This window comes from Callospermophilus lateralis, chromosome 11, assembly GCF_048772815.1.
Source record: "Callospermophilus lateralis isolate mCalLat2 chromosome 11, mCalLat2.hap1, whole genome shotgun sequence".
Taxonomy (NCBI): domain Eukaryota; kingdom Metazoa; phylum Chordata; class Mammalia; order Rodentia; family Sciuridae; genus Callospermophilus; species Callospermophilus lateralis.
This window is the reverse complement of record NC_135315.1, coordinates 61,139,052-61,151,102: the sequence shown is the minus strand read 5'-3', so window position 1 is coordinate 61,151,102 and position 12,051 is coordinate 61,139,052. Positions and strand designations below refer to the sequence as shown.

Sequence of the window (12,051 nt, the reverse complement as noted above, 5' to 3'; positions counted from 1 at the left end):
GCGCCCACCACCCGTACCGTCCCACCATCAGCAGCTCCCGCTCGCTAGCCCAGGGTCGCAGCCTCTTCCAGATGTCCATGGTGAAGAGAGTGCTGCTGCTGTTGAAGATGGAGGTCAGCGACGACATGAGGGCGGCCATCATCACTGCGATCATCAGCCCCCGCAGACCTGGACACGGGGATGGAGACTCACTGGGAACCCCGCCTGGCCCTGGCCCTGGTCCTCAGAGGCCCTCCTGCCTGGGCCCTGGGTTCCGTGGCGGGTTTGCTGCGGAACTCCTTGGCATCCCAAGGACCCCCTGTCTTCACTGGAGGGACAGGAACAATGGAGCCAGAGGGGTGGAGAGGAATAGTGGGGCCAGAGAGGCTGGCTCAAAGGGAAGCCAAATAAGTGGTCATGCCCCACTGGTGTTGTGGGGTCCACACCGTGAGACCCCCTCCCCCCCCAAAAAAAAAATAGGAGGCCCCAGGGAGGCCAACCGATGCTGAGGACTTGTGCACTCACTGCCTGAGCTCGCAGCTTGCTGGCCACTCAGGTCCTGACTGCGTACTCCCGGACTGTGGGTGTTATTACCAGCCTCTCATTTCTGCAAGTCTGTGAGCTGACGAGGCACTTTCCCACCCATGACTTCATCCCAGGGCAAGATCATTAGCCCCGTTGGACAGATGAGGAAATGGAAGCTCAGGGAAGGGAACAGAGTCGCCCAGGGATTCACAGCGGGGCCAGAGGCAGAACCTGGGGGCGGGGTGGGGGTGGGGAAGAAGGCTTGGGGTGGGATCCTTGGTTGGGAGGTCACACCCTGGGCAGGGCACAGGCCTCATCTCCATGCACAGTGGCCCAGGCTCTGGAATTTCCCGCCACTTCCTGTGTGTGTGTGTGTGTGTGTGTGTGTGTGTGTGTGTGTGTGTGGCAGGCCCCAGCAGGCATGGTGAGTCCCCTCTGGTTGGCTCTGTGGGCAACAGAGGAAGATTCCCAGAAGCAGGAGAAAGACATGCTATTATTGTCAGGCAAGGGGTGAAGAAGTTCCCCTAGCAAAGCCAGGGAGGCCTTCTGGCAAAGGCTTCTGGGAGTAAGAGGCTCAAGAAAGCCTGAGGGTTAGGGAGGCCTTAAGGAGAGGAAGAAGTGCTTGACTGTGAACTCAATGGCTGTGTGGCTTCAGGCTGCTCTTCCATCCCCTTCCACCTCAGGGCTTTGCTCCAGGTCGGTCTCCAAAAACTCCTGCAGTTCTACCTCTTGCCCAAAGATGGGCCTGAAAGAGGACCCCTCCCCTGAGGGCTCAGCCTTACCGCTGCCATTTATTTAGCCTGCCTGGAATGTCTGGTCTTGACTGTGCATCCGACTTGCTGTGTGACTCCAGGCATCCCACAAGCCTTTCTGTGTACTGACTGGGATGGAGCTCATAGGAAAGTTAGTTAAATTATGGTTTTTCTCCCCCAGACATTTCTCAACCCTCCTCATCTTGCTCAGGGAGGTAGATAAACTTGGGACTTATTCCACTTCTCAGAGAGCTCAAGGACTAGAGAGGAGTGTTGGGTGTTGCACAAGGGACTTAGTGGGTCCCCCTCCCCAGAATGGATGGGGCAGGTGAAGCCCAGAGGTGGGAACCCACAGAGTGGCCACAGGTCTTATGCTGGGGCAGCTTCCCTGGGTTATTATGTTTAATCCCAGCAACAACGCTGAGGGGTGGGTAGATGTCATTATCTGCAATTTACAAATGAGGACACGGAGTCTCCAAGCAGGCAAGTGGCATGCCCTAAATATTTCAGCCAGCAAGTAGCAGGGCCACTATCGGTTCCCAGGCCTGTGCATTGCTGTCCCCTGGGCCTGGACTCTGCTGGAGGAAGGGAGGGAGCAGGGATGGGCCTGACTGGAAGACCAGGAAGCCTCTGGAGGCAGGAGCCGAGGACCTCATCATCCAGAGGAGAGGCTCAGGCCGCTCAGAAAGCTGACTCTCCTCTTTGCTTCAGCTGGAACCTCACACAGCCATTGCTCAGTTGCTTTGGCTTGCACACCTCCAATGACAAGGAACTCAGTACTCCACATCGGACCAGCAGGGTTGTTGCCACCCGGAGAAATGTGGAAACAGCCAGACCTGCCCATGTTTCTACCCAGGGGCCTGCAGGATCCTGGGGGAGGCAGAGGATGGAGTTCATGCTTGCAGATACAGAGGGACCGGGGAGCCTGAATTTCTAATCTCAGCAAAAAAAAAAAAAAAAAAAAAAAAAAAAAAAGCAGAGGACCTGGGTTTGTGTCTCAGTTACTCTGTAACCTCCAAGAAGTCACTTACCACTCTCCGTGCCTCAGTTTCCCCATGTGTAAAATGGAGCCAGTAACTAGTATCACATGAGTTGGTAAAAGAGTTTGGTATCAGAACATAAGAGAGAGAGGGAGAGAGTACAGCATCGGTCAGAGGACTAGCTCTAGGGGAAGATGAACCAGGTTCAAATTCTAGGCTGGTGGCCTACTTGCCATGTGACCTTACAGGGTCACTGCACCTCTATGGATCTCAATTTATCGTTATTTATTCAGTCGTACTTGGGATTGAACCCAGGTGTGCTTAACCAACTAAATGAGCTACACCCACCTCTTTTTTTTTTTGAGACAGGATTTCCCTAAGATGCTTAGGGCCTCGCTAAATTACTGAGGCTGTTGGTGAACTTTTGATCCTTCTGCCTCAGCCTCCCGAGCCACTGGCATGTGCCACTTTGGCAAGAATTTCTCCATCTTTAAAATGGTGCTGATCCTAACGGAACTGAGGGGTCTAGAGGAGGAAGTGAGTTCACCCCATGGGAAGCGTGGACAAGCCTGACACCCAGGTACCAACGTTTTGGTTCATGGTCACTTCTCTCTAGAAGAAGGGCCTCCCAACTGGATGTCACACAAAGTCACACTGAATCCAGAGTGACCTCCACCGCCCGCCCCCCCAGCACCCTTCGCCCTCATGGGGCCTGAGGTTCCATCCCCACTCCAGCTCTGCTCAGAACCCCCAACCCCACCCAGCCTCACCTATGGGCATCAGCTCCATGACCAGCTTGGGATAGGCGATGTTGGAGCAGCCGATCTCAACCCCACAGGCCCGCAGGCACTCGGAGGGCACCACGCAGCCAACGTCATCTGCAGGACACAGATATTCGGTGCCCAGGTCTGCTATACACCATCCCTTCTCTCAGACATGGGCACCTGGGGTGGGAGAGACCAGGCCAGGGTCGCAGTTTGGCTCAGACCTGCTCTGTCTGTCACCACCCCTGACTACTTATTGCTTGATGAGCCCTGGAGAGAAGATGGCATTGGGGACCCTTCTGGCTCTTGACATCCTTGCCCCCTTGCCCTTCTTCCAGTTACCCCTACTCCCCACCCTCAGGCCAGGGGGCTTGCCTGTGGCCATACCAGCAAGAGCAGCCAGCCTCCAGAGCTTATTGGGCTGCTGGTCTTCCCTGTCCCCTCCTCCTGCCCCCAGTCTTTTCCATAAAGGGGGAAATTGAGGCCTGTGGTAAGGGAGTTGCTTGTGGCAGGGTCCTGCCCAGCTCCTTACCTGCCCCTGGTTTTCCTGGGGATACTAGAGATTGAACCCACTGAGTCACATGCCCAGCCCTTTTTATTTTTTTATTTATTTAAAAATTTTTTTTAACCTTTATTCTATTTATTTATTTATTTTTATGTGGTGCTGAGGATCAAACGCAGGACCTTGCACATGCTAGGCGGGCGCTCTACCGCTGAGCCACCACCCCAGCCCCTATTTTTTTTATTTTTATCTTGAGGTAGGATCTTGCTCAATTGCTTAGGGACTGGCTAGGTTGCTGAAGCTGGCCTTGAACCTGTGATCCTCCTGCCTCAGCCTCCGGAGCCGCTAGATTATAGGCGTGTGCCTCAGCACCCAGCTACCCTGTTTTTTGTGTTCAGTCAGCAATACACTGGAGGAGGGGACTTCAGAGGACAGCTTGGAGCCACTTGCTTGCTCCTCTGCAGCTAGCCCAACCCGAGCAGGACCATGGTGAAAGTTCAGGGGTCCACACGGCCTGCCTGCTTGACCTTTCCTGTTGTAAGGTGTAGGGCCAAAGTCTGTCCATTCCCCTGTCCCCTACTGTGGGGATCAGGCTGCAGGCCAGGCCACTTCCTGCTGCTGTGCCAACTCCAACATGACCAGCCCTTCTGACCCTCTGGCATCAGAACCACCTGACCCTCTGCTTCACATCTATCTTCTCTCCCTTGGCCCCGGGGTTCAGGACCCATAGGCCTCCCCTTCTGCTCCTGCTCCCCAGCCCCACACCCATCTGAGGCCTGTGTACATTTTCCCCAAAGCCTCACCCCAACACTGATACCTTCACTTACTCCAAGCTGTCCTCAGAAGTCCCCTCTTCCAAAAAGGAAAAGAAAGGTGTGTGTGTGTGTTGGGGTGGGGGATGCCATAAAAATCAAAGGGAGATCAGTGGGTTAGAGGAAGGGGACCGGGGGAGGGAGGGAGGAAGGGAAAGGAGAAATACTGGGGAGTGTTATTGGCTGAGTTATATTGTCATGTTGTGTGCATGCACAAATATGTGACAACAAAGTCCACCATTACGTACAACTCTAATGCATTATCAAAAAATATGGGAAAAGATCAAATTAAAAAAAAAAATCCCCTGGTCCATCTAAATAAACCCATCCTGCTCTCCCTTTGGTCCTCTCACTCCTCATGGCTTTCCCTCATCTCTTGTCACCCGTGGGATGTCTTGGACAAGTTTATTGGACTCGTGTCTCTTTCCTTGGGTGGATGGGCCTGGTGAGGTGGGGACTGTGCACAGTGGCCAGCCGTTGAATGGATGGGCCAATTCATGAATTTAAGCCTCACCCGAGACTTGGACGGGACCTTAAATCCAGGTATTCCTAGCGAGGTGCTGAGCGGAGTTCCCGGCCCTGCATTCAGACTCCTGGGGTAGTTGTTGTTGCAGAGCTGTGGCCCTCTGTGTGCCCGCTCTGGGCAGTCATGGATCTCCTGTGCTCTGCAGGACCAGATATCCGGGCTTCCTGAATACTAGCCCTGGCAACACCCGGGTTACCTCCGGCTCAGAGTGTCCTCCTTCTTCCTTGTCCCACCACGGGGGCCTGCCTCCCTCTCCTCAGTCCCACACCTTGGTTTACCCTCCCACACCTCTGGGGCCTGCCCTGCCCACTTCCCTCTGCAACTGCCCCGGCTCCATTGTCTCCTGGCTCCTTTCCAGATCAAAGCTCTCGTGACACAGCTGACTTCTCAGGAACCTCCCTCCGACCCCCAACCCTGGGAGCCCAGGACATTCTGGGGAAAAAGAAAAAAAAAGTCCTTTTCTATGACACTCAAGGCCTTTGAAAATAGGTCCCAGAACCCCTGTCCCGACACCCCAGCACCTGTGCACCGGCCACCCTGACCGGCCTTGTATTTTCTCAAACACGCCCAGCACTTGGATGCCTCCAGGCTTCTGCAGACACCATCCGCCTCCCAGGGCAGCACCCTCTTTGGAACACCCACCGCCACCCTTGTTTACCTCTTGCTTCGAGGCCCATTGCAAAGGTCTTGTCCTCTGAGGCCCTCCCTGGCAACCCCTCAGCAACCCCCACCCCCAGCACCCCAGGCAGGGGCAGGTTCTTCCCTGGGGCTTCTAAGACCAAGGTCTGAATCACTGGTGTTTGTTTACATATTCTACTCCCCCACCAGACCTACAGCTCGCCAAGGGCAGACACTAGGTTTGAATCATCTCCCAGTTCCAGTATCACCCAGCCCAGGGCTGGGCCCGGAGGAGACAGTTGATGAACAACTGTTGAATGAATGAATGAGTAAGTGAAAGAATGGTGGGGGGAAGGAGGAAAGGGAGAAAGGATCCTAGAAAGAGTCACGAAGGAGTTCAAGAGCGGCTTGATCCAGCTTCCTATCCCACCGTTTTTACCCTCACAAATGTTGTAGCATCAGAAAGGGCAGAATTGCCCCATCTCAGATCCAAGACCCTTGTCCGGCCACTGAGGTCCAGGATTCAGAGAGCAGATAGGAGCCCCTACTGAGAGACTCTGGGCCTGGACTGTCTGGCTTGGGCACTGGAGTACCCAGCCCTCCTGGGAGGGACGGGTGAAGCATCGGAGCCACATAATGGCTCAGAAAGCCAGAGTCAGGAGATTCTTCCCAAGTTTATTCAGCCCAGTTCAGGCTCCTGGCATGGGTACCGCCTCTGGGCATTACAGGTTGGACCAAGTGTTTGTGCTGAACACAAACGGCTTTATGACCGTGGCAGCAGCATGTCGCCATTTAAACACAGTCCCCTGGCATGCTAGCTCGGGGCGAGCAGCCTGGGGCCTCAGAGAGTGGGGAAGCTGGGCCTGCAGGCTTTCTCCTGCACGCCTGGGAGCTCCCTGGCAGGCTCTGGTCTAGCGATGGCAGCCGGCTCTGCCAGGACCCACACCAGAGCCCTGGAATTTCACCTCTCCTTGTCCCCAACACCCTTCTTCCCCACGACCAAGGCTGAGTCTGGCTCAGTTACTGAGTAAACTGGGCCATATTCTCACTGCCCCTTCTAATGCACCCCTCTTCTAAACCCACCAGTCTCCCTGTGCCCCTCTCTGCTCCCAACCATCTGTGGCTCCCAGGACCCAGCCAGGAGATGTCCAGACTCCGAGTGTGTCAATCAAGGGCCCCTGCCCTCCTCATTACCCTTGCCCCCACCCAATTCCACCCAAACTTCTGGAGAGCACCCCAGGGTCTCTTGGACACCTCTGGGTCACTGTGTTTGTTGTTAACTTTTCCCTCCTTCATAAGCCCAATACTAATTCCTGACAACTCAGAGATCTCTGGGCTTCCCAGGTTTGGGGAAAGCCATCCTCCATAGCAGCATCAATAACTTTGTATCCTCTGTGTGTCCTGCCTCTGTATCACATCATGATTATGGATATCCTGGAAGAAGCCTGGGTCCCAGGAGTGCCCAGCACATGGCAAAAAGTGGTAACTTGGTGCTAGTGTTTGTTGACTGACTGCATGATTCTCTTCCAAGGAGGCTACTGGACATACCACCTTGAGTGGGAGTCAAGGTTCTCCTTATGCCTGGTTCAGGCCTGGAAGCCAGCCCAGACACTGGTGGGCAGCAGGGCAGCAGGAGAAAGACAAACAGACCCCAACCCAAGACCAGCTCTCCCAGCCCCTTGTCATGTGATCCTGAGTGATTATTTAAGGTCTCTGAGACTAAATCTTGCTCTATGAAAACTTCTTGGGGGGCTACCTATATTCCCCAGACGTAGCCTAAATTCCATACCGTCTACAAAAAAACGAGCTCAAAATTTATCACCGAATTAAATGCAGAATGTTAACAAGGATCCAATTTGGAACAATGGGAGAAAATCTTCAGGACCTAAAGCTAGGCTGAGTTCTTGGATGTGACACCAAAGCATGATCCATAAAAGGAAAAATTGACAAATGGACACTCATTAAAATTCGAAACCTCTCTGTAAACAAAACAACCCTCATCAGTAAAAGGAATGGTCCATTAGAAGATGGGCAAAGGACACAAACAGACATTTTGTCAGAGGGCATGCGGATGGCGAATAAGATCTAGAAGTTCAATAACAACCCTTAGGAAAGTGCGAACTCAAACTGCAGGGAGAGGGTCAGGACCCAGGCATAGTGGCCCAAGACTGTCATCTCGGAGACTCAGGGACTGAAGGATCCCAAGGAAAAGCCTTCAGGAGGATTGCAGATTCAAGGACAGCCTTGGCACCCTAGTGAGATCTGGTCTCCAACTAAACTCAAAAAGGGCTGGGGAGGGAGCTGAGTGGTAGAATGTCCCTGAATTCAATACCCAGTACTGTGGGGGGGAAGTGGTAACACCAGGCTCTGGCAAGGATGAGGAGGAATTGGATCATTTGTGCACCGTTGGTGGGAATGTAAGGTGGTGCAGCCACTCTGGAAAACAGATGAGCAATGTGTTTATACAACTACCAGGAATTGTACTCTGGGCCACTTAGCCCCAAGAAATAAGACCTTCGGTTATATACAGTAGCTTTATTTGTAACGATTCAAAACTAGAAACAGCTACTATGTCCTCAACGGTTGAAATGTTTAAAAAGAACAAGAATGGGCAGTGTGACTGCTATGGATCGTCAGTTTCTTTTTTCCTTTGGATACTGGGGATTGAATCCATGGGTGCTTCACCACTAAGTTATGTCCCCAGTCCTTTTTTTTTTTTTTTTGAGACTGGGTCTTGTGAAATTGCTGAGACTGGCCTCCAACTTATGATCCTCTTGCCTCAGCCTCCTGGAATTATAGGAGTGCACTGTTACACCCAGCTCTCAGTTTTTTTCTTTTTTAAAAAATATATATATTTTAGTTATACATGGACACAATATCTTTATTTTGTTCATTCATTTTTATGTGGTGGTAAGGATTGGACCCAGTGCCTCACATGCATGAAGCAAGTTGCACTCTGCCACTGAGCCACAGTCCCAGCCCTTTCAGTTTCTTTCTTCTTCTTCTTTTTTTTTTTTTAAGTATTTTTTAGTTGTTGATGGATGGACCTTTATTTTACTTATTTGTATGTGATGCTGAGAATTGAACTCAGTGCCTCACACAGGCTAGGCAAGCACTCTTCCACTGAGCTACAACCCCAGGTCTCTGTGTTTCTTTTTAAGTGATGAAAAGTTGTTCCAAAATTATATTGTGGTGATGGTTTTTTACAACTTCTTGTATAACAAAATACACCAACTATATAATGTAAATGGGCGAATTAAATTACATACGCACTATACTTCAATAAAGCTGTAAAAATAAATCCTGACATTTAAAATAAGACTTTAAAAAAAGTTTAAGAGGACAACCTCCATACATGGACTACTAGTCAGCAATAAAAAAAAGAGCAAACTAGAGGGGCACAATGGTGCATGCTTATAATCCTAGCAACTGGGGAGGCTGAGGCAGAAGGATCCCAAGTTTGAGGCCAGTCTCAGCAACTTAGCAAGACTCTGTCTCAAAATAAAAAAGTAAAAGGGCTAGGGATGTGGCTCAGTGGTTAAGCACCCCTGGGTTCTATCTCCAGTTAACCCCCCTCCCTGCCCACGGCAAACTACAGATGGTCTCCAATTTATCGTTTGACTTAAAAGTTTTTGACTGTGTTGGTGAGAACATGATATGAGTGCTAAAGAAATTGTTCGCCAAATCATGGATCTCAAAATTTTCCAGGGCTAGCAAGCAATATGTGACCCCATCTTCTTCAGTGATACTGGACAGCAATTGCCAACCGTGGTTCCTACTTAGCCTGCTGGTCACAAGAGGAAACGATGGGCACTGTGCAGTGTTCTGCTGCTAAGTTGTGATGCTCTGAGGCAAGATGTGTCCAGGGTGTATTCAACCTACAGTGTTTCCTCTTTACCATGGGTTTATCAGAACCTAACCCCACAGTAAGTCAAGAAGCCTCTATACCAATACACACAACTCCCTGGATAAATCACCAGAGAATTATGCCCCATGGCGAAGAAAACAAAACAAAACAAAACCCCACTCCTCAAAGGATATATACTGCATTTTCCACTTATACAGCATTCTTGAAAAACAAAACCATAGAGATGGAGAACAGATTAGTGGTGGTCAGAGGTTAGGGATGGCAATGGTTGGTGGGCACATGCCTCTAATGAGGGAAGTCTTGGTGGTGATGGGACAGTTCTGTATCTTAATGGTGATGGTTACACAAATTGGCACCTTACAGGCTGAGCATATGCATGCACACACATGGACTACAGTGTGTGTAAGACTGGTGAAATTAGAAGGAGCTCTGTGGTTTCTATCAATATTGGTTTTTTTGGCTGAGATACTATGCTGAAGCAAGATGTTACTATGGGGGAAGTAAAGGAAGGGTCCTTGTGAGCTCCCTGTTCAGTTTTTACAACTTCCTGATGGGCAGGTAAGAGCAGGAGTCTGAGGGCCTGAGGCCTTTCAGCCCCAAGAGAGAGCTAGGTCTCCACTCATGAACCCCAGGGCCTCCATGCATTGATAATATCAAAAGGAGAAAATGAGGATAACTGAGGGTCACGCTGGGGATCCACAGTGCTAGGGGGTATAAACGGGGCTTCTGGACTTGCCTGGCAGAGCTTTCCCATTAGGACCACTGTGCCCCTCTAGTTCTAGGGAGCACGTGGGTATGTGTGTATGTCCTTGGGAGGAGTGAGGGGCCTGACCTCTGGGGCCACTCCCTTTGGACAGAGTAAAGTCACTGTGACTGGGGTGGATGCTCAAAGGGAGTGCAGGCTTGAGGGATCAGTGGTGGGGACTCCAGGGGTGCTGGGCATGGAAGAAAACTGCAGTCACTGCTCAAGTCTTTTCAAGGCAAGGAGGCCTGATCCAATGGGGGTGTCTGGAGGGTCTTGCGGGAGGAGCAGTGTGACGGCCAGGCCTCAGCAGAGCACAAGAGCAGTGTCCTTAGGGCCTCAAGTCAGCTCTATTCAGAGTCCTGGGGGCTGGGAGGGAAGGACTGACCCAGGCGCCTGGTACACTGGCTGAGGCAGGTGACAGAATCGGAAATGTTTGTTGGGCCAAGTTTAATGGGCTTTGCTGTCCCGCCCTGACAGTCTGCCTTCAGATGTGGTCCCCACGCTCCCCCTTAACTAGGGTCCCAAGCCCCAGGGACGCTGAGCAGAGAGCTGGGTCTGACTCCAGCCAGCAGCAGGCGCGTCTCCACCCCTCCCTGTCCCAAGGTTCTGATGTGGCACTGCTCCTGGTGCAGGACAAGTCCCCAGGGACTCCTCCCAGCAGTCAGTAGGCTCATTACTAAGAATTGCGTACATCAGGCTTTGTGAAAGCCCCTGGAGTGTGTGTGTGTTTGTGCGTGTGCGCGTGCCCTGCCCCTGCCTGGAGGCTTCCAGCCCAGGAACCCAACTCTACTTGCACTACTGGACAGCTAGGTATCCACAGAGTCGCCCGGACTTCTTGTCCCACCTGCGAGACTGTACACAGCCAGTGTTGGATCAGGATCACCCACGGACCCTGTGCGCTCGGGGCGGGACGGGGTGGGGGGTGCCCATTATGTGACCAGAGGGAGACCACTGTCCCTCTTTGAGAGCTCCTGGTCTTTGGCCCCTGGAATTTTCTGAATGCAGGCACCTGGGGATGGAGGTGGCGCAGGAGAGGGGTCGCACAGCCTTCAAAGACTTCTGTCAAAGACTTCTATCTTTGAGTGTGTGTGTGTGTGTGTGTGTGTGTGTGTGTGTGTGTGAATCAGCTTCCGGCCCCGCCCCCGGGACCGCACGTGACCTCAGGTGGTGGCGGCGGGGTGGGCGGGGCAGCACTTAGTCAGCGGCCCGCCCCCGCCCAGCCCCGGGCTGCAGCCGCCGCCTGTGCGCCTCGCTCTGCCCGCGGCTCCTGTGGCCAGCTCCGCGTTGCGCCCGCGCCCACGCCCACGCCCACCCGGTAAGCGAGTTCCGGCCGCGTCCCCCGCGATCCCGGCACCCCAGGGTCGTGGCGCCGGCTAGTCGCGCTCCCGGGACTCCTGGACCCTTGTCCGAGTCCCCGGCCTCCTCCGGGCAGGCCTCTCGGGTTTGCCCGTGGAGCGAAGACCCTCCCTTTCCGGAAGCCCTGGGAGCGCAGGGAGCCAGAGCGCAGCGCCAGGTGGCTCCGTTTCTTGCCTCCTACTCTTGCAAACTTGTTGGAAGTTCCCTGGCTGCGCCAGGGTTCCTCCGGCGGTGCCTGGGACTTGAGGCAGCTCGGGGACTCTGGGATGTTGTCCCCTGTGCCCTTCAGGCACAGGCACAGGCACAGTGGGTCCTGGAAGCTGCCCACGGCCCCTCACCGTCGCTTCCCATCGCACCCCCCACCCTCAGCCCGGCTTCTCCCTTCCCCACCTCCTTCCTCCAGCCCCACCCCCAGCTCCGTCGCCGGTTCCCGCCCCTCCTGCCCTCTGACCTGCGCCTTGCGCTCATCAGTTTCTTCCCACAGGATCCTTATGGGCAGAGGAGCTGAAGCCGCTGGGAGGCCCCAGAGCGCGCTTTGCCCCAGCCGGGGCCGGAGTTAGGATCCTGACCTTGCAGAGCGGTGTCATCCATCCACCCCCAGCCCAAGTGCTGGAGCAGGTGACA

The 12,051-nt window shown here is 53.3% G+C and overlaps 1 protein-coding gene across 3 annotated transcripts in view; it reads right to left on the bottom strand.

Annotated features, from left to right (window-relative positions):
* Positions 1–12,051, bottom strand: part of Slc5a10 (solute carrier family 5 member 10) — a 65,362-nt gene that overhangs the window by 4,121 nt on the left and 49,190 nt on the right. For 2 of the 3 annotated variants that reach the window (XM_076869869.1, XM_076869870.1), the window contains 2 exons: positions 3,007–3,114; positions 18–168 (listed from right to left, as the gene is read on the bottom strand). In XM_076869869.1, the coding sequence (XP_076725984.1) occupies positions 18–168; positions 3,007–3,114 (259 nt within the window). The remainder of the gene's footprint in view (positions 1–17; positions 169–3,006; positions 3,115–12,051) is intronic. The other variant, XM_076869871.1, reaches the window with a different exon arrangement.